This window comes from Terrapene carolina, unplaced genomic scaffold (genome assembly GCF_002925995.2).
Source record: "Terrapene carolina triunguis isolate 2854851 unplaced genomic scaffold, T_m_triunguis-2.0 Scaffold85, whole genome shotgun sequence".
Taxonomy (NCBI): Eukaryota; Metazoa; Chordata; order Testudines; family Emydidae; genus Terrapene; species Terrapene triunguis.
Genome location: NW_020664436.1, coordinates 6,410,016 through 6,436,982, shown reverse-complemented (window position 1 = coordinate 6,436,982; position 26,967 = coordinate 6,410,016). Strand labels below are relative to the sequence as shown.

At 52.2% G+C, this 26,967-nt stretch overlaps 1 protein-coding gene across 1 annotated transcript in view; it reads right to left on the bottom strand.

The window, feature by feature from the left end:
• Positions 1-1,161: 1,161 nt before the first annotated feature.
• The window catches only part of AARS2 (alanyl-tRNA synthetase 2, mitochondrial), a 26,309-nt gene continuing 503 nt past the window's right edge, over positions 1,162-26,967 (bottom strand). The window contains exons 2-22 of the mRNA XM_024193780.2: positions 25,846-26,034; positions 24,395-24,540; positions 22,013-22,207; positions 21,415-21,559; positions 20,679-20,824; positions 20,077-20,185; positions 18,920-18,958; positions 17,881-17,992; positions 16,556-16,683; positions 14,569-14,719; positions 10,959-11,128; positions 9,315-9,428; positions 8,668-8,808; positions 7,648-7,785; positions 7,090-7,199; positions 6,728-6,836; positions 4,306-4,428; positions 3,809-3,919; positions 2,771-2,854; positions 2,340-2,450; positions 1,162-1,812 (exon numbers count right to left, since the gene is read on the bottom strand). Of these exons, the coding sequence (XP_024049548.2) occupies positions 1,648-1,812; positions 2,340-2,450; positions 2,771-2,854; positions 3,809-3,919; positions 4,306-4,428; positions 6,728-6,836; positions 7,090-7,199; positions 7,648-7,785; positions 8,668-8,808; positions 9,315-9,428; positions 10,959-11,128; positions 14,569-14,719; positions 16,556-16,683; positions 17,881-17,992; positions 18,920-18,958; positions 20,077-20,185; positions 20,679-20,824; positions 21,415-21,559; positions 22,013-22,207; positions 24,395-24,540; positions 25,846-26,034 (2,736 nt within the window). The 3' untranslated portion in view covers positions 1,162-1,647. The remainder of the gene's footprint in view (positions 1,813-2,339; positions 2,451-2,770; positions 2,855-3,808; positions 3,920-4,305; positions 4,429-6,727; positions 6,837-7,089; positions 7,200-7,647; positions 7,786-8,667; positions 8,809-9,314; positions 9,429-10,958; positions 11,129-14,568; positions 14,720-16,555; positions 16,684-17,880; positions 17,993-18,919; positions 18,959-20,076; positions 20,186-20,678; positions 20,825-21,414; positions 21,560-22,012; positions 22,208-24,394; positions 24,541-25,845; positions 26,035-26,967) is intronic.

Below are 26,967 nucleotides of genomic sequence, written 5' to 3'. Positions count from 1 at the left end.
ACACTCAGCATTGCAACACCAAAGTACCTTTGTGCATCCAGGCTTTCCCCCATCCCACCCTTTATGCATGGGAAAATTCCCCCGAAAATCCATGCCGCTACTACCTCATCCTTCAAGCTCAACGCTGCTGTGATGCCTCCCAAGCCCTAGCAGCTGATAACGACCACGCCAGGGGTGAGCTACCTCTACTGCTTACAGTGATTTCACGGTTTACCTTGTCAGTCCTTCCCTACCCCAACCTTCTGCATCTTGGCATAAGCCAAGTTTTGCAAGGCCTTTGCAAGTGTCTTCGCTTTAGATCGACATAGCCTGCGGCAGGGGCTCTAGGCACTGCTGTAATACACATAATAATGAGGTTTAAATTACCCAGGTCATGTGAGTTTGTGGAGTTGTATATGCTATTAGTGCTCATAAAAATCAAGCAATCCTTTTAAAGTCCAGTGCAGCCTGGGCCTTACTATCTCCTGCTACAGGGAGTTCCACAGGTTGTTTCTATGTTGGTACAGCCATGACATCAGCACCAGTGCAACAGTGTTTGCTGCCCAGGATGTTCTGGGAAACATGTTCCTGACTCTCTATAGACATCCCCCCATGGCTGAGTTTGCTCTTGGTATGTGAATAAGGGCCAGGATTGAATGTAACAAACCAGAGGAGCAGGACACCAGCCCTGAGAAGGGAAGCATTAGGAGAGTGGTGGAGGGGGGAGGAGGAGGTTTAATGGGATGCACACAAAGCAAACAGGCTGAATAGCCAGAACACATTCCTAACACTGATATTTCTGGGGCTGCAGGATGAGCTCCCCTGGGGAAGGGCTGCAAACCCCACCACCTGGAACTGAACACAGCCCTAGACACTGCAGAAGCTACCCCGCACTGGCTGGGCAGACTGAGACAGTGAGCTAGAGGACTTTCCCAGTCCAGTTTCTGCGCTGCTTGGCTCCCCACTCTGTAAGATGGGGACGATGCTATTACGCTACCGGCCCTGGTGGAGTGTGTCCTTGACCTGCACTTTGAAGGTGAACAGCACTGCTAGGAGAAGAGTTAAAGCAGCTGCTGAGGGTAGGGTTTGCAGGGACAGAACTCCCATGAGGCCTTGCTGCACTGGACCAGAAAGGAAACAGCAGTTAATCAGAGAAAGGTGTCAGCAGCTCAGCCAATCTCAGTTCTTTATTAGCTTCAGGATACCATTGCACAGTTCCCCTTTTCCCCCACTGAGCTTCCTTGTGGGTGTGGCTCACATGGCAGTAAATCTCTCCCAGCCATGGCACAGCATCACCCCTCTAACAGCCACAGCCTCCCCGCAAGCCGGAGAAAAACTGTCTCCTTCTGTGACAATCCCCATGAATCCAGGCTAGACAGCCAGAAGCAGAGTCAGCTGCTTCCTCCAGTCAGTCCTATGGGGCAGGATGGTCCGCCCGACTCCGCCCCCATTCCTATGTTGACCCCTGGTGGCAGGAAGCCAGATATCCCTGATCCACAGTGCTTGGCAGCAGCGTTCAGCAATGGGAGCTGCTAAGCCACCCAAGACACAGAGCTGGTCGGAGGCTGAAATGTGGTGCAGCAAAGGGACAGCCCTGTGGCAACATCCCTGAGACGGGCAGCTCTGCTGGCTCCAGCTGACCCCACAAAACAAGGAATCATCCTTACTTCAGAGTCTACTCCGGGCAAACTCCAGTGCAGCAGTCAGGGCCCCCTGAAGGTCCTTGGTGTTCCCAGTACCCTTGGCTACAATGCCAGAGCCCCCTGCATTGCCTCCCATGTGAGTACAGACAGCCAGGGCCCAGTCCGCAGCGGAAAACATGGGCAGGGCATTCTGGGGAGAGACATGAGGAGAGAAGTTAGCCTGACTGCGGGCGAGAAGGCACCCCGGCCTGGATGGGGAAAGAAGGGTCCAAGAGGGCACGTAGGGCCCTTTCTCAGCACGCAGGTAGCCTGGGGTCCTTGCTCCCTGAGCCAGTAGGGACTGGCAGTATTGTGGAAGTGGAGCCCAACAACCCAGCGGTTAGTGGTCTGTCCTGCCCCATGGCAGAGGTGGGCCTCTTTCCTGACTCCTCCCTCTCCAGGCCAGCAGAGGCCGGAAGCACCAGGGCCACACCAGGCTCAGCCTGAACCCCTTGTGTCTCATCATTGACTCCTCCAGATGACTAAGCAGCAGCACTGACAGGCTGCCAGGGGCAACCCCATATAGTCCTTGCTGGACGGTGCATGCTGCAGCCCAGGGCCGGTCTCCCAAATGGGGCAGAGGCGGTTACTGGCCACACTCTGGGCTACGAGCTCCCCCCACAACAGAACACAGACGGGGCATTAACCCTTTGCAGGCAGAGATTCCCAGCTGCGTACCTTGGACACCTGACAGGCACAGAGCACCTCGCCGGACACCTGCGGGCTGAGCAGCAACACCGAAGCCCCAGGAGACTTGTCACAAAGCTGGTTCACCACCTTCATCAGGATCTAGGAGAGGCATGGAGGGGCAGTGTCAGGAAGGGAGCGGCAGACTCCTGAGCAGATGACTAAGCCGATGAAATACTAAAGCAGGAGGTTACGGCATGGCCAGTGTGCTGCTCGGCAGAGCAGCTCAGCTTACTCTGCTCTCTGGCAGTTCTGCCACCTCACCCCCAAACTGCTCCAACCACTGCGCCAGCTCCCCTGCGCCTCAATTCACCTGCCCCAGCCCCGAGCCAGCTGTGTCAGCTCCAGAGCCCAACCCTACTGACTTCCCTTGCGCTAGGGGACAAGGCAACTGCACGGAAAGATCACTCTCAAACACTCACTGAGAGCGAGTCGGCCGGGATGGTATCGATGATGACTGGCTGCTTGGTATGCTTCTCCAGCAGGCCTTGCGCCTTCTCTGCAGCCTGGAGGAGGAGAAACACAGCACTGTGGGAGATCACCCATGATGTGGGAGGATGGAGGGGACATCCAGCCCTGTCACAGGGAAGGGAATGCTGTCATGGGGTGGGGAGCCGTCGAATGCCATGGCAGGGGCCAGACTAAGCCCTGCAGACTGAAATCCCCTATTTACCCACTGAACAGGCTATGCAAGCCACTCCCTACCCACACACAGCCATGCCCTGCCCCCCCCCCAACCCCCCAAGGGAGAGGGAAGTTCAGTCTGACGTCCCAGGTATGTTTTGCAGCAACCGAGTGGTTAGCACTAGCGTTCTGAAAAGACTCCAGTTCCCAGAACTAGTTGCAGAGAAGATTCAATGACTAGCCACCATTCCTGGAGTGTCAAATACAATCAGATTAACGAACAAAACACAGACTGCTGCTGGATGCCGAATGAGCTAGAGCAATAAGCAAGGGGCTGGATGGGAGGAAGTCCCAGAGTCTAGTCCCTGCTCTGCCACTGATGCTCTGTAGCCTGGGGAAGGTCATTTTGTAGTTCTGTGTCTCAGTGTCGCCACCTGTAACTCTGGGGATAATGTCTACCTGCCTCTCAGTGGGGTGGGGGTTGTGAGAAAGCACTCACATGTTATTTCCCCATCTTCGCAGTGCAGGGAGGTTGCCCCTGGTGAAAGGTTAGTTTCAGCACTTAAACCAAATTGGACGACTTGCTGTGTAGGTTAGGTGAATCAGCAACCAAAAGTGCAACATGGAACTTCTCCTACACAGCTGGAAATGGCCTCCCTTTCCCCCGCATTCCCAGGGACCTGATTTCTTGGAGAGGTCACTCTGATGAACTGAACAGCTGTGGTTCTCGTGTAAGGGAAGATCAAGCTGAGAAAATCTGCCCATTCAGTGGAGAACAATCTGGTGGCCTTCAGCAGGCTGCAAAGCTGCCAGAGATCTTGCTGCTGCATCCTTACCTGACTGATTTCTAGTTTTCTAATTGCTGTGTTTGCTGTTCTCTGCAGGGCTTTGAGAATGGCCTGCAGTTCCCTTCTCTGCCACTGAGGCATTGCAGTGCTGCTCACCTCCTGGAAAACAAGCAGCTGCTTACATACATACATACATACATACATACACACACACACACACACATACAACCCCCCCCAAGGGTGTGCCAAGGAGGAAAGTGATTTAATGATCTGGGCATCATCTCCAAAGTTAGACCAGCTTTCCCCTGCTGCCACCTCCTCCCACGTTCCACGTGACCACAGGGTTTCCTGCCATACACACACTCGGAAGTGGACCGAGACCTCTCCAACTCCTTTCATGTCAGCCACCAAACAGATCATCCGGTGGCAGCAGCTTTCTGCTGCTGCTGACCTGGGTGAGAGTGGAACCTAGTGGTGGAGAGAGACATGACCTGGCATTTCAAACTCCTGGTGGGATGCTTCTGCATAAGGAACACAGCACTCACTTCAGTCAGGTAGCCCACCTCCTTGGAGAGGCTCTGCACCTCAGAAAGGGAAGAGCTTCCCTGTTTCACCCGCGCAGAGAGCGAGTCCACTTCTTTAGCCAAGGACTGGCCTACTTCCCGGGCCTAGGAGAGCAAGAGAAACAGCCCTTCAGGAGAGAGACACTCAGCAGGGACGGGAAGGAGCAGGGTCGAGAATGGGTGAAATCACAGGCGTTAACCCTTCAAACTTCCAAGAGGAAGACAGCTAGAAAGTGGGTGCTGTACAGGTTTGTGCTCTGTCACCAAGTGGCTCTTGTTTGGGATTTTATTAGTGACAAACAGGTGTCTGAAATATCGAGGGTCTGGAAGACAATCCTTGCCATAGATTTATAGCTGTTGATAAACAGGCCAGTTGTAGGGGACCGAGCCACCCACAGGACAGGCCCTTCAACAAACACTTCACAGCGTGTTTAAATGTGTGACAGCGACATCAGGGGCTCTGGCTGGAGAAGCTCTGAGCCCCGTCATTTGGGCTGTTTTTCACTAACCGATGCACTGTGGGGGTTGGAGACCTGTTAACTCTTCTAGCGTATCCCCCCGGGAGCCAGTATAGGATTGTGTGGTGCATTTTCTACCTGCATTACCTAGTCTAGTGTTAACATCTCAAGTGGTGGGGCTCACAGATCTCTACTGGCAGGATTTTTTTTTTCCTGATGACATCCTTTACTCTCCCAGCTTGGAGTATCCTCTCCCTGTGGTGCCTCCATCTAACACCCAGGAGGAAGGAAACAGAATCCTACAGGGATCTGTGCCCATCCTGAGCTGAGGAGGAAGCCATGGAATTTGTCCCTGGAGAGCAGTGGGTGTAAGGCAGGGGTGGGCCAGATCCGGCCCGTCAGGGCTTTGGATCCGGCCCGCGGGATTGCCAGCCCCATGGTGCCGCAGAGCTAAGGCAGGCTCCCTGCCTGCCCTGGCCCCGCGCCGCTCCCGGAAGCAGCCGGCACCATGTCCCTACGGCCCCGGGGGAGGGGGGGCAGAGGGCTCCGCACACTGCCCTCGCCTACAGACACCCTCCCCCGCAACTCCCATTGGCCAGGAACGGGGAACCGTGGCCAATGGGAGCTTCGGGGGAGGTACCCACAGGTGAAGACAGCACCTGGAGCCCTCTGTCTCCCCTCCCTCACGGACATGGTGCTGGCCACTTCCAGGAGCGGCACAGGGCCAGGGCAGGCAGGGAGCCTGCCTTCACCCAGCTGCGTGCTGCTGCCACCCCGGGGCCTCTCAAGGTAAGCGGCGCCAGACCAGAGCCCGCATCCCAATCCCCTGCCCTGAGCCCCCTGCCTCATCCCTCCTGCACCCCAACCCCAGCCCTACATTCATGGCCCTGCATGCAATTTCCTCACCCAGATGTGTCACTCGGGCCAAAAAGTTTGCCCACCCCTGGTGTAAGGGGAGAGCTGGCACAGAGCAGGGACAGTGTTCTGCCCAGCCTGGCTACGTTCCCTTGGCTCTGTGCCGCTCTTTGGCATCCGTAGGCTGATTAACATGCACAGTCCTGATTGCAAGCCGCTCACCTCGGCACCAAACACAACAGCAACCTGCGGGTGAATGTGAAGCACTGACATGCGGCTTTGGGTCAGCGCTCCTAGCAAGCAGGGCAAGCACGCCTTGCAGCATTCACTCCTCCACGGCAGGAGGCGGCTTGTCAGGAATGCACAGGGGAGAAACAAACAGCAACAGAACTGCTGGGGTGGGTAAAGGGTTGCAGTTCCACCAAAGAGAAACGTCATTTCCTGATGGCTGCACTCTCCTTGTATTGCTGCATGAGAGGAGACGGCAAGGGATGCCGAGTCCCTAACTTCCAGGTGCTCAAGCACATCGGGGCTTCCCACGCACAGAGTAACTAGGTCAATTGCTCTGCACACAGACTCGCCAGCCAGGATCACTGCTGAGCAGGAGTCAAAGATCAAAGCCAAGAAGTAAAAATTGCTAGAATGAGACCAGAGCCCCATAAGCACAAGAGGTCAGCAGCTAAAAGCTGCTGTGATATGAAATGAAACTAGGGCAGAGAGGATCAAACCATTAGACTCCTATCTGAGACCTGGGTTTAAATCCCACCTGTGAAGAGAGGTTAAAGGGTTCCTGCTATTCAGTGCTGAATTATCATCGCGGAAGTGGTATTGCAGATCAGGAGTGAGGGGCATGGGCAGAGCCATGTGTGGGGAAACCAGGACTGGAAAGAAAGGGGGCTACAGATCACTGGTGAAGTGCAATGGCAGAGCTGTCTGCACATTGGGGGTGGGAGGGAGAAGACGGGGAGATAAGAGGTTGCCACAGGCCAGGCCCGAGGGGCATCAGCAGAGCTGGGGAGTGGGAGGAGCATACAGCAGTCCCCAGTTTCAGTGCCATCAAACCAGGGAAATCTCAGCCTCCCTTGTCTCACCTGCTTGGCTTGCTCCCCGGTCAACGCGATGATGCGACTGATCCCTTTAACCAGCTGACGCTCGGAGGTGATGGTCAGATCCTGCACAGCTCCTGTCTGCAGTAAGTGCCTGTGAGGTGGACAGAGGAGAAATATCAGCGTGTGTTCATTGTCTAGATTCAGTCTCAGCTTTCCAACAGGGAGCCAGGTTTTGCTTTCAGCTTCCTGTGTCTTGATCAACATACTCTCCCCCTATAGTCTTGGTACAGACTGTTTAGAGACGCTCAGTCAAGCCCTGCCTCTGGATCTGGATGGGAAGACAAGCCAGGAGTATGCGCCCTGCCCCCACAAAGCTCTCTCTGACCCTAGAGAAGAGCACTTACGTTCCACAGCACAGCTCCACAGAAGTCTGCATCGCAGCCTGGGAGTTGGGCATCAGTGCACTTTCCACGGGGACCCCCACGGATACCACCCTCACCGGATCTGGATACACCTGAGAGGAGAAAGATCAGCTGCAAACAAACAAGAGGATTCATGCGGTGTCACAGAACCAGTCAGTGCCTCAGGTCACAGCCACTGCACCCCGCAGCAGATCCAGCGGCAGACAGCAGCACTGCTCCTCCCACAGGCTGACACATAGAGGGTTTGCTGTTCAGAAACAACAATTGAGAGAGCAGCTTAGTGGGACCACACTGCAGCTCCATGCCCACCTCCCTGTAACAGGCAGCCTCCACATCACCAGACCTGAGGCTGCCTGGGCACCCCCAGGAACATACCTTCATTCACCCTTCTCTAGTGCACACTTCCCTTTCCATGCTCTAGATGGCGATTCCTCGGTTAGGGGAGTCCATCATTGTACAGCTCTCATGACCCTCATAACCCTTGTTGGGAGCTGCCCTCTGCTGAGGTCTGTGAGCTTATTACATGCCCTCCTACTGTACCTCATCCATGGTCCGGAGTCCCTGAATGCCACTTGCCAGTGCCAGGGGGACTTCTGCCATATAGACAATTTCATTCTGGTCAACCACTTCCTGGATCACACCTTCCACTTCCTGCAGCTGCTGCGTGGTCACTGGGGCCTGGGAGAGGAGATTATCCACCATCAGGAAACGTCCCCTGAGGGGCACAGTATCCGGTGTCACAAAGGAGGAAGTGGTGTGTTAGAGCAGGAAGGTTCAGTGCCAGGACTCCTGGGTTCTATTCCCAGCTCCGTGTCAGATCTTGAATAAAATGCTTCCTCTCTGTGCCTGGTTTTCCCAATGTGTAAAGGGGGTCGTGATCATCACGACCCTTCCCTCCCCGCTGCCCCATTCCGTGAAACAGGCCAGAATCAATCCAACAATGTTAGTAAAGTCCTTCAAGTGAGACACTACCCACATACTAAGAATGAACTCACTAAGTTTCCTTATCTGCCCCCGACAGCCTGTGTAACCCATTTGTACACCTTCCCCTTGCCCCAGGAAGGACGCCCTCAGAGCACTAAGGCATTGACACCATGTGTCCACTAAAGCATGCCCCAGCACACACTATAATCAAGTCAGCAAGCCCAAGTCTGTGAGATCCCATCACTATCACCCCAGGACCGCCCTGCCAATCCTCTGTACCGCCAAACCCACCCGCCCCTTCACCCCACAGAGGTCACACTGGGCCCTAGTCAGAGCAGGCTCAGGTTACTTCAGGGGATTGGTTTGAGCGCATTGTCTCCTCTAGCCAGCCAAAGCCTGGCTTGACTCATATGAAACAATCCCATCACAAGAGAAGGTGAAGCACCGCTAAAGCCCAGCCCCTGCTCCACCTAGGAGACACTCAGCAATGGCTGAAACAGACGAGGGACTCGACTGTTTAGTTCTCCTGGCCACAGGCAGGAGAGAGGAATCAAGAGGGCGATTTATACAGACAAGGGATGTTCCCCTGACCCTCAGGGACCCTTCCAGAGTGGGGCGCTTGGGGATCCCCATCACCTGGGTACTGAAGTCGAATCGCAGCTGCTCAGCAGTCACGTGGGACCCTCGCTGTTCTGTCTGGTCTCCTAGGACACGGTGGAGCGCAAAGCTCAGCAGATGGGTGGCGGTGTGGTTCACCATGCAGGCCAGCCGCTGAGCCTGAAACCGCAGACATGCCACAGGTCAAGCAGGAGGACCTCACAATTCTACTAGTGAGAGGGGAGGAGAGTGTGTGGGTGTATCCTAAGTGTGACAGAGTCCATGTGGGGACCCTGCACCATATAGGGGCTAGGGGAGGATGGGGGAAGAGAATCATTAGTGTGCGCACAAATGGGGTATTCCAAACGCACTAGGTGGACTCCTCACGATCTGACTCCACATGACTCCTTCCATCTGTCTGATCAGCACTGTATAGACACCAGTGCTAGGCTAGATTCTGCTAGACAGGGTCCCATCCCCCTTTAGGGGATGGCAGACAGGACCCATAGGGAGCACCCCTCCACACACCATTACATGAGGAGAAATGTCCTAACCCAAAACATCAGGAGAATGGGAGACAGACAAAAGCCCCGTCAAGCGGCAGCTCTTTGCGCTCAGTTGCTAAGTGCCACACACTGCCCTCCAGCAGCAAGGCCAAGAAAGGGTTAAGAGCAGTGAGTCCTTACCTCATCGACAAAGAGTTGCACTCGATCCCCAGCCTGCAGGGTCTCGGGGGCTGTGACTTCATGGATCACGTAGCCACCGGAGAGCTGAACCGACTCCACCGGGAAGAGGACATCCTCCAAGCAGAGAGAGAGAGAGAGAGAGAGAGAGGAGTGGTTAGCACAGACGCTCAATCCCTGGCAGTACAGGGATTTTAGGGGAGTTCAATGGCTCGTGAAAGGTGGCTGCCTGACTTCCCTGGAGACTGGAATCCCCCATCTATCCCCAGAACAGGTACAGGATGGGAACAGGCAGGGCAAGCATCCTGTAAACATCATCCCATCCTCGCCACCAGCGTGCTTCAGCCCTGCCCAGGAGTTCCATCTCTGTGGCCCTGTGGTTCCACGTGTCGCTGCTGAGGCTGCCAGCAAGCGGGGAGACAATGCCAGCTGTGAGCCTGATGTTCTGAGACATGGCCATTTGTCCCTTAGGAACTGGACTGAAGCCACTAGCTCACTTCACACACAGGGACAGCTTTCAGATCACTGGGCTGGATAAAGGGTAGGACAGACAGTAATTCATGTTACTCAATAGCACCCCCTTTGGCTTATGAAGGAGTAGCACTGATGAGTTCTGCAGAGCAGAGATTCCCAAAATGTGGGGCATGTCCCGGAACGTTTGGAGTGGGGGTGCGGCGGGGCCCAGGTCAGCCCCTACTTCGCTCCCAGTTCTACTCTGGCCCTGCCCCCAGGCTCCCGGCTGTGGCTCCATTCCTGGCCCCGCCCCCTTACCCCTGTCCGCATGTGGCCCCCGGGGGCCGGACAAGGCTAAGGGAGGGGGAGGGGTGACCCTAAAAAGTTTGGGGACCACTGCTGTAGAGGAATCCCAGCTAGTTTTCCTGGGATAGATGGGCAGCATCAATGACATGGGGGTGATTCTCAAGACTGAGGGGGCAGGGAAAGGAGTTATGCCACTGCATGGCTGAATCTAAGGTGCTGTATCCAGCCCAACTCCATAGGACTACAGTAGATTCTGCTTTTGCATTAGAATTCCGCAAAGAGGCTTCAGTTTCCTTCCTTTTGAGCCTCTTTATAAGGCTGAAGCAACATGCTTTGGAGGTGGTGGCAGTGGACAATTCTCCCCAGTGCCTTTGGGCGGGAGAGAAGGGAAAGGGGAAAGAGTGAGCCTCAGGCTGGGCACCACTAACAGGTCTCTAGGGCTGGCCATGCAGAAATTGCTCAGTCCAAGGACCTTTTGATGACTGATCAACTTCTCCATGTTCCTGGCCCAGCTGAGGAAGAAGGCAGCCTGTTGGAGGGAAAGCGATGTGAAGGAGGAAGGGTCTCCTGCCACCCGCAGCACTTTGTGCTACAAACAGGGGCTAAAGAGAGAGGAATGGAATGACAAGGGCTAGAGAGATAGCCAGGTGAGCTTGTCAGCTCCCTGAAATGATCTCTGCTCTGAGTCACTGGGCTTCTCCCAGACCCCAAGCACTGACCAGAGCTAGTGCCCAGCTCAGCAAGCAGCTGGGAGAAGAGGAAGAGCCTGAAGATGACAAGCCTGAGGACTCCAGCCAGCAGCCTAGTACAGTGGAGAGGGATCACAGCTTCAGGAAGGTCATGCCTGGCCCGGTAGTAATTTCAGTCTCAGGCAGCAGACAGACTCACCTGTTGTCCCAGGCGCACCAGGTAGCCCCGATCATGTGCCTGCCCTCCCTGTTCTGCATAGAAGCTGGTCCTGTCCAGGAGGACTCCGCAGCGCTGGCCTGCCCCAACCTCCTTCTGAAGAGACTGATCTTTGTATAGCATCAAGACGGTGGCCTGGCACGGGCTAAACGCTGCAAAGGGTAAGAACAAGTCAGCAACATGCATCAATCTCCCACTTCTCTGCCTTCCCTTGGAAGCACAGGGGGTTTTGACTGGCCCACCCAGTCCCCCCTGAGCCCTTCCGCCCCACACAGAGTGCAGAGTCTGTGCAAGGGGAGGAAGCCTCAGTTAATTTCAGAACCCTGGCAGCATTCAGGGTATTTTAAAACCAGGCACTTCACTCTCTGGGAAGAGAGCTGGAGCCGAGACACTGACAAAAAGGAAGGAAACGTTGATTATTTTGTAACAAAACCTAGCACTTCACAGCTTTCACTCTGCTGCCTTCTGAGACCACATGGGATTTCACAGCCACAGAGGGGACACAGCTCGGCACCTCCTGCTCCAAAAGCCCAGGAGTAAAGGAGGCTCCCCCAAATCTGTTAACAGGCAATGGGTCCCCAGGGGGCCAGCCCCAACCATGACTTGATTAAGTGCCAGCTTGGTCACCATTCTGCTCTAATTAATGTAGCTGCTTCACTACTGAATGAAAACTCCAAGCACAAAACGCAAGAAATTCACCGCAAGCCCTCCTGCAGCTGCAAGACGTGTATATTTTTCCTGTGCATTATGCAGATGGTGTTACTACACCTAGTAGGCCATTAACATCATACATAATGTGGGAACCCTCACTGAATTTCCTCGCCTGTCCATCTGCAATCTCAACTGCATTGACAACTCCTCCCCATCCCTCAATCTAGTGTCGTGCATTGGGTGGTTATCTTATTTAAGTGGTACAGGCCTGTTCGGCTATGGGATCGCACTGTGCACTCCTCCCCCAAATTACAAGTCTAGGATGCTCCCTGGACGCTGAGCGTCTATAGCCCACAAGAGGGTGCGGTTTGAAGTGACTGTGCAAAACAATCGCATGTAGCTGGCCAGGGGCAGAGGGACAAGGTTAAACCTGACTGGATAAACTGCACCTTGCACCAGCTGAGATAGAGCACTCAGTCACCAATGCTAGGTTAGCAAAGGGGATGAACTACTTAGTCTCCAACGATAGACCCTGGGTTACGTGGCGTGCCTGCTAAGCAGCAGCAACAAATTCCATCATCCCTAACCCACACTCATGTGAGACTCTGGCAGTGTCAATCCACTGAGTGCAAGCACTAACGCTAGGCTTCAAAACCATTTCCAAGAGGTGTGCACACTTGATTCATCTTCATCCTTCCTGAAGTACCAGAAAAAAAACCTATGCTCAGAAAAATTACATTGCTTCAGGTAATGAGAGTGAGTGAGTGAGTGAGAAGTGAGCACCACAGGCGAGATGTTTGCAGAAGCACAAAGAGCTGCCGCAGTGGGGCAAGCTGACTTGCAGGGATGAAGAACGAGGCCCTAATGTTCCTCAGCAGCTGAGAAGTGGACAAAGGGTCAGGGGTGGTTATTAAGGAAGGGAAAGTTTCTGGAGGGGAGTCTCTAACGTCTTCACAGTATAGGCCCCATATTAACAGGGGGAATATCTCAGGTGCAACCTCTCCCACTCATGGCTGTATGGAACACCTACTCTATGTGGCACCTAGGGCACAGAAAAGCAACAGGAAGAGAGCATTGGGAAGGTTTCTAGCTTCTTTATCAGTGAGGTAGCAGCTGGAAATAAGGAGCCAGCACCATGTGATCGGCTAGCACTCTAGGAGCCATCAGCACGCTGAGAACATCTGGGTCCACACTAGGAGAAAGCTCCAGTCTCCCAGCGGAAGTGGCTGAGAGATAGACAGGCAGCTCTTCACCCCAGGGAACCAGAGACATTAAGGTTCATCTCACTACCGAGGGGTAACTCAAGTGATCTACTTGAGAGTGACTTCTCTCGAGTTGGCCTAGCTTGAGTGAGAGCAGCCACATTGCAAAACAACACTGGAGCTGCTGTGCACTCACCAGTGCTGCACTCATTGACTGCGTGAGGAGTGCAGCACCACTTAGTGTCTGGCATTAAGACCTGGTCTACACTTCAAAATTAGATCGACCTAGGAGTTGCTCAGGGTTGGGAAAATTGTTGCGCCATAGTTAGACTGACCTAACCCTGGGTGTAGACGCAGCTAGGTTGGTGGAAGAATTCTTCTGTTGACTTAACTGCCATCTCTCAAAGAGGTGGATTAACTACATCAATGGAAAAACCGCTCCTGTTGACGTAGGAAGTGTCTACGCTATGGTGCTACAGCCGCAGTTTTGCGCCGCTAGAGGTTGTAGTGTAGACATACCCTAAGACTGCTTGTTCTTGATGCTATGGTAAGCTGAACTGCTCCGTGAATTCTTTCCCAGTGTGGGAGAACTTGTTGGGCTTTTCTGGGCACACGGGGGAATTTGGGAAGGTACTGGAGGACCAGCGGCACCCGAGTGGAGCTAGCTTGCGTCCACACCATGTGGTGGTTGTGTTAGTGGCTGATGATTTGTGCTCGTTGGCGCTTTAGTCTATACCCCCTCATGGGCAGCCAACTCAAGTGAAAAGCACCACCACAACTCCAGTTAGGGGCGTGTGTAGGGATAGGACTCAAGTGAGGGACACCTGAGGGACTCGAGTTAATTCTGACAACGCCCTCTGACAAACCACATGAACTGGCAAAGGACACTTATTCACAGCAGACATGGGCTCAGCAAACGGGCCAGGTCGGGATGGGGTGCACTCCTAACACCGCCAGGCTCAGTCTCACGATGATGTGTCTCATTAACCAAGCCCCAAACTGGGACAGGGATGCAGCTCAGATTCCTGCCCAGAGATTCTCAGCAGGAGCCTGAGAACTAATGTCCAGCTGATGACCAGCAACAGCTGAGCTTCACATTCCTTCAATAGGGCCAAGGCTTCCAAAACTGTATTAAACTATATGTAAAGTAGCAGGGGCATCTAGTGGCCAGCTGCTGTAATGGCAGGTACCGAGGTTCTTGGGTGAACCAAGTCCTCGGTGTCTATTCCTCCTACTCTGCCACAAATGTAAAAAACTAGAGATTTAAGGAAAGAACCTACCCACCTGAACCCTTAACAGCATGGACCTCCCCAGCTAAGGTATGTTTACCATGCCTAGCACCCACCATCCCAGTCCCCACTCCTGCAGACAGGCTGACCGCCAGCACACTGAACCCCCATCTCCAACGGACACCACACCTAATACAATTCATCTACACCGCTGGGTAACAGCAGTTAACTCCCAGCTCAGTAACCACCACAGAACCTTATTGTGAGCATGTGTTCAGTGGACACGCATATGACCTGCTTCGTGCTATTGGCCACAGGCTGAGGAGGGAGATAATACGTGAGTTTACATTCTGTACAGGGCACTCTCCAATATGCCTGAGATCATAATTCCCCTTGTAGGCGTGGACGTTAGCTGGTTAGATCCATCCCTAAGAGCTTCCCAGGCGATGAATCGGACACTGCCCTCCCTCCACCCCATGCAGGCTCTTTGTGCCATGCCTCGGCTCGTACCATATCTCCCGTCCTGCCCGAGCGTGTAGGTGTATTTCGGCGAGTCGTCAGTAGCCGGCACACCATCCCTCTGCAGCTGAGCCAGCGAATGCACATCCAATCGCACGCTGGAGCCCTCCAGTTGTTCTGCCTGCTGGGTCCGAGCTTTCCGCTATACAAGTGTGAAGACAAAGCTTGATTTGGGGGCACCCTAGGAGCGCCTGCTCTATAAGGTTAGTGGCTGTGGCCTTTGACTTTGTGGCAGTAGATCATCCCTGTAACACACACAGTCAAATCTGTGCTGCCCCAGGAAGTAATTAATCCCACGCTGCTACTACACCTGGGGCCCCCACCAGGCACTTAGCACTGCCCTGCACCATCCCCCAGGGGAGTCACAAGCACCAGCTAAGGTACGCTTTCCCTGCACAGCGTAGTGCTGCATACACACCCCTGAGGCTGAAGGCCTTGATTTATCCACAGTATGGGGGGTGGCAATACAAACCACACCCCAATCCCTACATGCTGCCCCATCAGTGGGCCACTTTCCTGTCCTGGATGAACTCCACCTCTGTTAACCCTTCACCACCCATTCAATGCTTGCCCTCTCTGCTGAGCTCAGTGCCGCTGTGATGATGGCTTTTGCAATGTGTCCACTAGAAACTGGCCTGAAAAGGTCACCAGCCAAATAGTTGTCAGGGGGTTTACAGTCACTGCTGACCCAAGCTGGATTCATAAGAACGACCATACTGTCCCACACCAATCATCCATCTAGCCCAGTATCTTGTCTTCTGACAGAGGCCATTGCCACATGCTTCAAAAGGAATGAATAGAACAGGACAATCAAATGATCCATCCCACATTGTCCAGCCCCAGAATCTGGCAGTCAGAGGCCTAAGGACACCCAGAGCATGGGGTTGTGTGCCTGACCATCTTGGCTAAGAGCCATTGATGGACCTATCCTGCATGGACTTATCCAATTCTCTCTTGAATCCAGTTACAGTTTTTGAATCCAAAACACACCCTGGCAACGAGTTCCATATGTTGACTGTGGTTTGTGTGAAGAAGCACTTCCTTTTGCTTGTTTTAAAACTGCTGCCTATTAATTTCATTGGATGACCCCTGCTTCTTGTGTTATGTGAAGGGGTAAACAACACTTTCTTATTCACTTTCTCCACACCAGTCATGATTTTATAGACCTCTATAATGTCTGTCCTTAGTCATTGCTTTTCTAAGATGAATTGTCCCAGTCTTTTTAATCTCTCCTCATATGGAAGCTGTTCCATCTCCTTAATCATTTTTGGTTGTCCTTCTCTCTACCTTTTCTATTTCTAATGTCTCTTTTTTGAGATGGGGCGACCAGAACTGCGCACAGTATTCAAGATGTGGGCTTACCATGGATTTATATAGAGGCAATATGATATTTTCTGTCTTATTATCTATCCCTTTCCCAACATCCTGTTCGCTTTTTTGACTGCTGCTGCACATTGAGTGGATGTTTTCAGAGAACTATCCACAATGACTCCAAGATCTCTTTCTTGAGTGCTAACAGCTAATTTAGACCCCATCATTTTGTATGTATAGTTGGGATTATGTTTTCCAATGTGTATTACTTAGCACTTATCAAAATTACATTTCGTCGCCATTTTGTTGCCCAGTCACCCAGTCAGAGATCCCTTTGTAACTCTTCGCAGTCTGCTTTGGACTTAACTATCTTGAGTAATTTCATATCATCTGCAAGCTTTGCCACCTCACTGTTTACCCCCTTTTTCCAGATCATTTATGAGTATGTTTAACAGCATTGGTCCCAATGAAGTTCCCTGGGGGACACTGCTGCAAACCTCTGAGCTAGAGGAGATTTTGATTGTTTTCCATGATTTTGATGGAATATAGGAGTGATGGAGAGCACCTGCAGTGGATTTAAAGTACACATGGGAACCCTGACCAGAAAGAATAGGGCATTAGTCACAGTGATGGAGGCTTGCATGGGAGGCAGGGTTTTGTATCCTACCTTAGCATCTTCCTGGGCTAGCTGGTCCAAAGCTGCCCAGTCCAATTGGATCCCCTTTTCTTCAATCATCAAGCCAATCAAATCTAGGGGGAACCCCAAGTTTCCATAGAGAGACCAGGCCACCTCCGCTGCAGAGAGACAAGAATGAGAACACAAACTCTAGGTGGCCACGGAGAGAACACACAGCAGGGTCATGGAGGGAATCTCTTGCTTTTTCTGGGGGTAGGGTGGGGGGTGTCTTCACATCCCTAATGAGATCCTCAGGATCCCCCCCCCCCCAATCTGTGCAGCCAACAAGGACTGACTGCCCATTGCATCCCATCAGCAGTACTCTAAAATCATAGGGATTCCAACCCTCAGCTCCCTTGAGACTGTGAGCACAGATGTTTCCATATAGGTTTGAAAGCATTTGCTCCCATAAGCAGGACAACATGGTGCATCTTGCCGCTGTCTCATTAAGTACATTCAAGAGCTCAACAGAGCACGTGCACATAGGAAGGCCTCAGCACAGCGGCAGGGTGTTCCGAATACAGGTAGAGTGAGCCGTATCAGCACACAGTCCTGCAAGCTCCTGAGTCATACAAGAAAGGGTGTCAGCTGGAACTCCCCCATTGCCTTACGCTGCCAAGTACTGAATCACACAGATTAGTGAGCAGGTGGGGAGAAATTGGTTCAAATCTGCTCACGCAGGAAAGGGTTAAGCCACACTCTCCCTATCACACCCAAACATGCTCCTCCATGCGGGTACTGCGCTAGCTGTTCTACCTTTGCATTTGTTCGGAGCCGGTCACTGCAGCACCTACGAACCAAAGGGGCCCCTTTAGCAGTGACAAGTGCCTGTTTGCTCTGGTGAGCAAAGCACTGAGGTAGTCATCTCAGAAGTGTTTGGGAGATGGGGAGTGCCAGTGATGGAGCAGCAGCACCTGCTTCGCAGCACCGGCTCAGAGCATGGTGCTGGTGCTGTATTGCCCCATGGCAAGGCAGCAGGTAGGCAAGCATCCATCGTAGCTCTGATTTGGAAGTTGGGAGGAATTCTGATTCTTTGTCTGGGGCAGAAGGGAAGGAGGGGTCATTCAGTGTGCACCTGTAGCCTAATACTGCCTAACGTTCAGCACAAAGACAGGACACCAGGCCAGCAGCTGTGGGGAGGGTGCCTGCTTCCAAGGCTCTCTCCCGCTTAGCCCAAAGGGCCCAACACAGTCCAGCCCTCGCCTGAGACACCCCGGCAACAAGGGCCCAAGCCACCCTTAACCACTGGCAGATGCCAGCTGCTGCTCCTCCCCAGGCTGCACTCCCCTTCCCAGTGGAATCAGGGAGGGACGCACCTGGGAAGAGCTTGGAGGGAGCCATCTGCTGCAGAGTCCTGTCAATGATACGCCGCCCTCGCAGGAGGGAGGAGAGAAATGCAGCCTCATTGTCATTGATGACATTCATAATCTGCAGGAAGAAGAGGAGCAGATTCAGCCTCCTTCCCTGTGGGTGAGCTCCACCACTGCTTGGCTCAGCCCAGCCACCAGAACCCAGCCCTCCACATGGCTGGGAACAGGAAGAGTGGGTGCCAAAGGAGGCCGCTGCATTTGCTATCACTGTGCATCTCCTATACCTCAGCTCTGGGCTCATGACTTGCAACAAAGAAATAGTTACCTGGGGCAGCTGCCTGTTGAGAGAGACCAGAGATCAGGCTAACCAGGCACTCCAGGCAGGTCATCCACATTTGCAACCCAATGAAAATTCTGCATGAGGTGCCCAGGGCTAGAACAGCAGTGCACGCTGCTGGTCAGGATTGAGGGGCATCAGCAGAGCTGGGCAGGGAGGAAGCTTGTAAAACAGCTGCCCTTATGATTCCCAAGCATCTAGTTCCGTCTTTAGCTACATAAATATTGACGTTACCAGAGCAGGGGCAAAGGGTTCCTATGCTGGGAGGGGAACCGGGCTCATGGGCACATGGCCCAACTAAGGCCTGGGCTTTACCTTAGTTCTGTAGTCACAGGGGCGGCCCTGCTTCATTGGGCACCAACCAGCCAATCGTGACACAGGAGAGATTCCTTCAAGATCCATGGTCAGCGCCCACAGGGGAGTCCACAACATGCCCCGGCTAGTTCCCAACTCTGCATGCAGTATCTGTGTCCATTCTCTGTATATCTGCGCCGCATCACCTCCCTCTGAGAACGTGGCCATGCTGGGGGTAGGGCAAACTCATCCGCCCACATCCCAAAGAGGTGAATCCCCCGCCCCCACTCCACTTTGATAGCATGCTAGGGGCTGCTGTGCAGCACTTCCAAGAGGTCAGGGATAATTAAAGAGGCTGGTAATGATTTCCATGATGGGTTATTGCTTCTCTCCAGCAGATTCCATGCTGCTCACCTGGTCTGTATTCTTCCTCAGCTCCGGATAGGCATCTCCCTGCAGAGCAAATTTCACTGAGCATCAGGAATAGCTGTATGCAGTGTCAGTACAACAACCACTCCTCCCTACCTGAGGACACAGGCCAGTCTGAGCCCCAATATAGCCTTTGCACTGACCCTCTCCCAGAGAGCCTCATCTCAGGGATGGGTCTGGGCTAGTCAGATGCCTCTGCATATCTACTGCACCTTCATCTGAGGCTCTCAAAGCACTCTGCAAGTATTAAAGAAGCGTCTCACCTCCCTGTAAGGTAAGTGCTAGCCCCCATTTTACAGATAGGGAAACTGAGGCACGGAGTGAGGCAGTGACTTGCTCACGTGAAGACATTGTCGATAGCAGAGCCAGGAATAGAACCACTTGTTCCACCTCCAAATCCCCTGGTCTAACCACTTCACACCTTGCATCCCAGACAGAACAAATCTTAATTAATTGATACTTTCTGGACTTCCTTGTGACTCTGGGTGGCAGGTCCCTGACTGGTACGAAGACAGTGTTTCTTTGGTGGAAGAGGAGAAAGACAGCACCAATGTACAGCCTCAAATACATTTTCCTAGAGTGGGATCACACTTTGATTAATAGCTACTGTTTCACAGCCACCTCTCCAGCCCTTTGATGTTGCATCGATTCCACCTGTCCTCCCCTTCGCTGTTGCATGACATCTCTGGGGCAACTCTAGCAAACGCTTACGTGCAAATGTAACATTAGGAAAATATTCAATGTATTTTTAGTTTCTTTTCATAGGATTTAGCAGGAAGAAACAAAAGGGAGGAGAGCCAGCACCATATGACCAGCCAGCTTTCCAGAGACCAGTTTGGGAACCACCACATTAGAGAAGTGTCTATGCTGGCAGCCCATCTCTCTTCTTTCACACTCACACATCATGCTTGTGCTGAACGTATTGTTTATCACAACGAGCCCTGAGCCTATAGAAAGAAGGCAGCTGAATGTCATTGGGATAAACATGTCTCAGAGTCAGAGATCACCACTGGATATAATCTTCTGGCGCAAGCACTGGCAAGAGAAACTGCTCCAGTGCTCAGCTGAGAAATATCCGGCTGTATGAGACCCTGGCTGATAAGAAAATCTCCCTCCCCACAAGAAGAGCCCTTCCTACTTACCAGAACTTCCACCACAGCAGGAACTAAGCTGGCCAGGAACCCGGGCGGAGCGTGGAGAACTTCAGAGCAAAATCGGACAGCCCTACGTAGGATACGGCGCAGCACCAGCCTGCAGACGGGGAGGATTCCTAAGACATATGAGTAGTCCCAACTAGCTCCCCTTGCCTGCCCAGCTCCCCCCCATGACTCACTCACAAGCCAGCTCCCTCCTCTCTACCCATTCCCTTACCCAAATCAGCTCACCCTTTCTGCCCAGATCTCTGCACACACAAGCCAACTCCCCACCCTGCCCAGGTCTCCCCACACGCACAAACCAGCTCTGCCTTCTCCACCCATATTCCCACACTGAAACCCAAACGCCAGCTCCCCTTGCCCTGCCCACGCCAGCTTCCACCACCTCACACTTATTCCATCTGATCCCTAAAGGGCCAACTCTGCATAACCATACCGGTTTCTCCATGCCCCTCCTGTCCCGTACCCCCTATATTCTCTCTCACCTCCATCTCACTCCACTCAACTCACCCATTCCCCCTCCAGCCAGGGCATCCACCCAACCTCTGCTTGTACTCTCCTCTCCTCCCCCCATTATCATGCATCCTTACTCGGCCCCGGACATGCCAGGATACACGCCGTCGGCAATGCACATGGACAGGGTGCGCACGTGATCTGCCACCACGCGGTAGGCCATGTTCACAGACCTGACATCGGCCTCCCCCACCAGGCCCTGGTACCCAGGCCCCCCGCAGCCCTGTGGAGGGGTGGGGACAGAAAAGGAGATGTTTTAGTGGAGGCACCCAGCTCTGAATGGCACAGCTGCTCCAAAAGGCATTTGGCCATAAACTCTGCGTAATGTTGCTCTGGGTGGGTGTTCTCAGGGCTGACCCCCGGGAGGTTCCTCTCTCCAAATACCAGGTATGTGTCTAATTCCCTTCCCACGCTCATGCCAGTCTGCCCTGCATTCCAAGTGCACCACATTAACACCTATCTGGCACATGAGAGACCAGGGCTCATGTATGTCAGAGTCGTCGTGAAACCCAGGCTCTGGCCACTTGGGGCAATTAAAATCCCAGGCCACTTGTAACATGGGTTATCAACTCTGGTGTCCTGGTTAAATTCCGACCTGGGAATTCTCTCCCGTCTTCCTAAACTCCCACTGTTCTTCAAACTGGACACACGTCCTGTCCTAAGCAGTTGTGCAGCATTGCTGTGTATTGGTTGACAGCTGCAGCCACCTCTGGGGTGGGACGTAGCATTTCAATGCTCAGCGAGTAACCTCTACACACCCAGAGTGGGAAGTGCTTTAGGCTCAGCTGTGACCCCCTGGCAGCTGATCATCACCTTGTGGATGGCATCCAGGATGGGGGTGAAGAGGTCTGTGTCGTAGTTGGAGCGCTTGCTCTGCAGAACTGTCACCAGCCTTTCTAGGCCCATCCCCGTGTCCACGTGGTGCTGGGGCAATGGACGCAGACTCCCATCAGCCTCTCTGGCAACACACCAGCCCCCACCCAAAACACAAGCCAGAGAAGTAGAAGTTAGTCTGAGGCCAAGTGCTGATCCATCTTGGTGGGGTGGGGAGGGGACACAGACTGGGGATGGAAGCAGCAGGGCAGCGTGCAGGAAGGGGCACAGAGGTGACTCAACAGGTGCAGCTACACAGCAAAAAGGGAGCAACCCCAGGGACATGACAGACAGGAACAGCAGCAGGGCAGGGGAGGTCTGTGAGACAAGGCAGAGATTGAAAAAGCAACAGGGGAAGAGGGGACACCGGTCAGGACAGATGAGAGCAGTGGGGAGCTACAGAAAGGCTCCTCCTTGCCCTGTGTGCTGCCATCTGCTAGTGAGGAGCAGGGACTCCTTGAACATAAATGTCTTTAGTGAGGTACAAGTGTCATACTATGGAAATGAGCCTCTAGGGCAGCCCCCAGCAGCCCAGTACCTGCTGTATTGCATGAAGACCAGGTTCCAGATCTCCACCACATCAGGGCTGTCCTGGTTCACCAGTGCTGCCGCGTGCCTGCCGCCACCCACGTGGTCATAGTGGATCTCGGTGCAGGGACCGCAAGGGCCCGTCTCACCCATCTCCCAGAAGTTTTCCCTCAGTGGGAAAGGAAGCACGTGACTGGGAGGCACCCTAAAAAGGAAAGCAGCAGAGTTGACAGAGCTGGGGTAGCAGATTGTTCCCTTCAGAGTGCAGGAGCCACAGGCTACCATGGGTCAGGGAGAGGAGTCTGGGGGAATTCTCTCTGACTGTATTGCCACCTCACCTTCCAAACTCTATAGGGTTAACTTGCTTCTGCTCATAGGGAGCTGAATTAGCCTTTTCTCCTACATTAATGACATTCTATTCCAACAATGGCCACTGAGCAGGAACAAACTGAGTCACAGCACAGGGCACCCTGCTCACTGCTGAATTTGGCCAACAGACTCACTTTGGCACAAGCTGATGTGGGAGATGCTTCTTCTTCCACTGGGTCAGTCAACCAGTTTCCTTCACTGGAGCAAACTCCAATAGAGTCAAGATCTGAAAGGTACTGAATAGGGCTAGAGAGAGAGAGGCATGGGGCCAAAGAACATGTGCTGCTGCCTTGTTGTACAAGCTACCCACACACACCAGCACTTCCCACCAACAAGCTTCTTCCCTGCCCTGGAGTAGGGTGGATTGATTTAAATCATCAATTTTTATCAGCAAGTAGAAAACCTTGATTTAAACTTAAATAATCAATTTTAATTTTGTTTTGCATTAGTACTTTTTAAGTTATTTTCCTAAATAAAGGCTGATTCTCATTGTTGGTAACCTTGAAAACATGTTGATCTGCAACTTAATATAACCTTTACCTATATCCGGTGCTTCTTTTGGCTAACCTGGAGGATACATTATACTTATGCACATATATTTAACCAATTATATATCTTAATGTATGCATATTCAGATTCTTAATTTAAAAATGTCTTTATTATTGTAGAAAATGATGCCTGTTGCATTTTTTTATATAAAATATGAAAATTAATTTTTTACTTGTGATTTGTGTCAAGCTCAATTTAGATGGAAATTCAAATTCAATTATTAATGCACAAAAACAGCATTTTAATTTTTTTTAATTAAAAAACAAATGTGCTGGATACTTTTTCCTTATGTATCAAAAAGTTTATCAACACATGTTTTTCATTTAAAAACTAACTGATTTACTAAACAAAGGGAGTATTATCTGTAGTTAGTGAATTTAACTGATTGTTTCAGGTCACTATGTCCTTCAGGATTTTAGAACTAGTAGATCTCATCCTCTCATACCTAGTTTTTAAGTCATATATTGGAAGAGGAAAACAAGCTTTCCTGCTTTTTCAATTCCCAGCTGAAAGTTAAGAAATCAATGTATTAGTCATTGAACTGAGTACTTGAATAAACTGAAATGAAGAAAATATTATCTCTGCACCTGCAGAAGAGGCTACTGCTGTCAAAAGTTACAGACTTCAGCCAATGGGGGGAAGGTTGGGGCTGCAGCCGTGGGGAGCGGGGCAGGCTTCTGACCCTTGGGAGCACCAGGGCTCAGGCCTTTAGATCTGGGGGGAGCACTGGAGTTCAGGGCTTCAGCCCCACGGCTCCATTCCCAATTTTAGCCCGGTGGGGCGTGCTGGGGCTCGGGGCTTTAGCTACAGGGGGAGAGCTGGGGATGAGGCTGGCGCTCCCCTCATAGCTAAAGCCCTGAGCTCTGGCACCCCCCACAGGGCGCTGAAGTGGGGAAAGGAGCCCCGGTGCTCCCCACAGGGCAGAAGCCCCAAGCCCCACCCCTTGCCCAGAGCCCTGAGCCCCCCTTACCCTGCATCACCAACCAGGGGGGACCCAGAGCAGCCCGCGGACATGGCACTAAAGTATTTGCTTTTGTGTGTGTGTCTCCATTGCAGCCTGATTACTTCCGGTTCCAGAAGGTGCCCTGTTGATCAGTAAGTCCGTAACTCTGGTGTTCGTATCTTTGAGGTTCTACTGTACCATCTACTGTGGTAGTGGAATTGTGTGGACATCTTTACTAAGGACAGGACTGAGACCACCGGTCTCATTTCACACAGGCCAGACTATAATCACTTTGACTAACCCAGAGCTGCATCTGAAGTGGCAATCTAGGGGTAAGATATTTCAGGGCTGTCGGGCCACTACTGAATTCATAACAATCCAACTGAACTGGACTCAAATAAGAAAGTCAACGAACTGATGGATCCTTTTCACTTCCACACCTGTATCCTAACAGCTAAAGAGCAGGTGAGTGAACTTGCATCTCCCATCTCTGCCCATGACACTCCTGTCCCACTTCTCTCACACACTTACCCTAGGCTGAGCCATATGTCCCTGCACTCCTCATCTGGGCTCAGACCCAGTGAGGCGTCTCCTCCAAAATAGGTGATGTAGAGATGGTCTTTTGGGATCTCATAGATCTGTGTTAGGAGCTCCCATGCCATGCCACATGCTTCCTCCTGAATGGAGTGAGGAAAAACAAAGGAGAGCACAGCTGTTCAGGAGCACCCAGGTGAGAGACTCCAACTTGAGCATTAGGGGTAGAAGGAAAGGGAATCATACACTCAAGAAGCTAGTTTTGGCTGCACTCTCCCTTTGCCACTCTATAGTGTTTCACAGAGTGTTAAGGGGCTAGGCCACCAAGGTAGGCCTTCAGGTATCTAAGTAAGGCAAGTTATGACCTTCCTACTGGTGACCTGAGTATCCCAGGATGGCCTGTCCAGTAGGCGGAGCACTGTGAGTGGTACCCTCTTGCAATGGGGACAGTCTTGATGAGTAAGTTAACCAGGGGGACATTAGGACTGTCATGGTGATATTTGAAGTGTGGATGTCTGTTCCCCAGGAATTAGGCTACAACCTATACCCCAATTTGGGTCATAGACTCCATAGCCCGTTCCATGAACCATGCATTTCTTAACCAAAATCATCTGAAGCTGGCACCATTTTCTTTGGGTAATTCCTAGAGCAGAGATTCTCAAACTTCATTGCACCATGATTCCCTTCTGACAACAAAAATTACTACACGATCCCAAGAGGCGGGGACTGAAGGCCGAGCCCCGCAGCCCCGGGCGGGGGTGCAAAAGCTGAAGCCCAAGAGCTTCTGCTCTGGGCAGTGGGGCTTGGGCTTCAGACTTGCTGGTGCCCATGGCCAACACCAGCCTTGGCGACCCCATTCAAATGGGTCGTGGCCCACTTTGGGGTCCCGATCCACAGTTTGAGAATCCCTGTCCTAGAGGTAAGCATCCAATTCAGGGTTCCCTTCGGAGATGCATTGTTTAAACCGGGGGGGGAGGGGGGTGTCAGCAAACCTTTTCCTAATATGGATCATATTTTAAACCAGAGATTACTTCATGGAAACCTTCCCTCCCATTTGGTGTCACCCATCCCCATCCCCATCCCCTGCCACCCCAATTGCCATCACATACCATTTTTATGACAACTACACAAATTGCCACTTTCATGGAAGAATTAGCCAAATATTTAACATATTGGTCGATTCTTTTAGTGTGATTTGGCAGCTGGAAAATCAGCCAGCCCCTCCAGACGAGCAAACTCTCCACAGAATGACAGCATGTGCTCTGCTGACTATGGTTAGGAACCTCCGGTTTAAATCATGGAACTTGCAGCAAAAAAATCCCAAGCTCATCAGAGCAGCTGAAAGAACATGTCTGGTACAATTATTTTTATAGTGCCACAGGGTGCACTTGACACTTTACAGCAAGACCTGATCCCTGCCCTAAGGAGCTCATGCTCTAGTGTCTCACTTTGAAGTAATCCCCAAAGGACCAGTTCCCCAGCATCTCAAAGAAGGTGTGGTGGTAAACATCTCGGCCCACATCATCCAAATCATTGTGCTTCCCGCCAGCGCGCACACATTTCTGGCTGTTCACCACACGCTGATACTGTGCCAGTTCACTTCGGGGATGTGCGGTGCCCAGGAAAATGGGCTTGAACTAAAAGGTAACACAAAGAAAATCATGCCATTTTCATACAGTTTCACAGAGACGTATCTGTTTCTATGAAATATGTCAGAGAGGCTTGAGACACACTCTTTGACTGTGTGGTTAGTGCACTGGCCTAGAAGGGAGGAGACTCAGGTTCAAGTCACTGATTCAGAGAGCAGAGTTTTTCATCCCAAATCAAGGCAGAGCGGGACTTCAACCTGAGTCTCCCACGGGCCTTTCCCCTGCCTCCCAAACACAATTCCATGTTTGTGGAAAACATTCCAAAGGTTTCATTTTCAGTCCAAGGTGGAAAACTTCAAAAGGCATTGTGAAGCAGAATTTTCCACTCTAATGGGAGATTAAGCACTGCATATTGCATCGGTCCCCATGGCAGACAAACATAAAGATGGGCTAGTGATCCAGGCACTGATCTAGGACCCAAGAGACCTGGATTCAATTCCCAGCTCAGACACAGACTTTGTGAGAGACCTTGAACAAATCACTTAATCAGTCAGGCACGGACAGCCCTCTCCTGCCTCACAGGGGTGTTCCCAGCAATGACAATGAGGCACCTAGACGCTATGCTGCTAAGGGCCAGACAAATTGCTATTTTTTATTACAGAGAGATGCAATGGGGTGAACTACATGCACAATGGATCCATGGGTGCTGCCCAGAGGAGCGGCTGTAGCCCTTTGCCCCGATGCAGTTTGCCATCCTCACAGCTAAGGATGCATCTGAAAAAGTGGGTTTTTTTTACCCACGAAAGCTTATGCCCAAATAAATCTGTTAGTCTTTAAGATGCCAGCAGACTCCTCCTTGTTTTTGTGGGTACAGACCAACACGGCTACCCCTCTGATAGCTAAGGACGGGTAACTACACCAGCGCTTGAAAGAGTTACCAGACACTGGCTGGCCCCAGCATTCATCAGCCAGGTGCTGGGG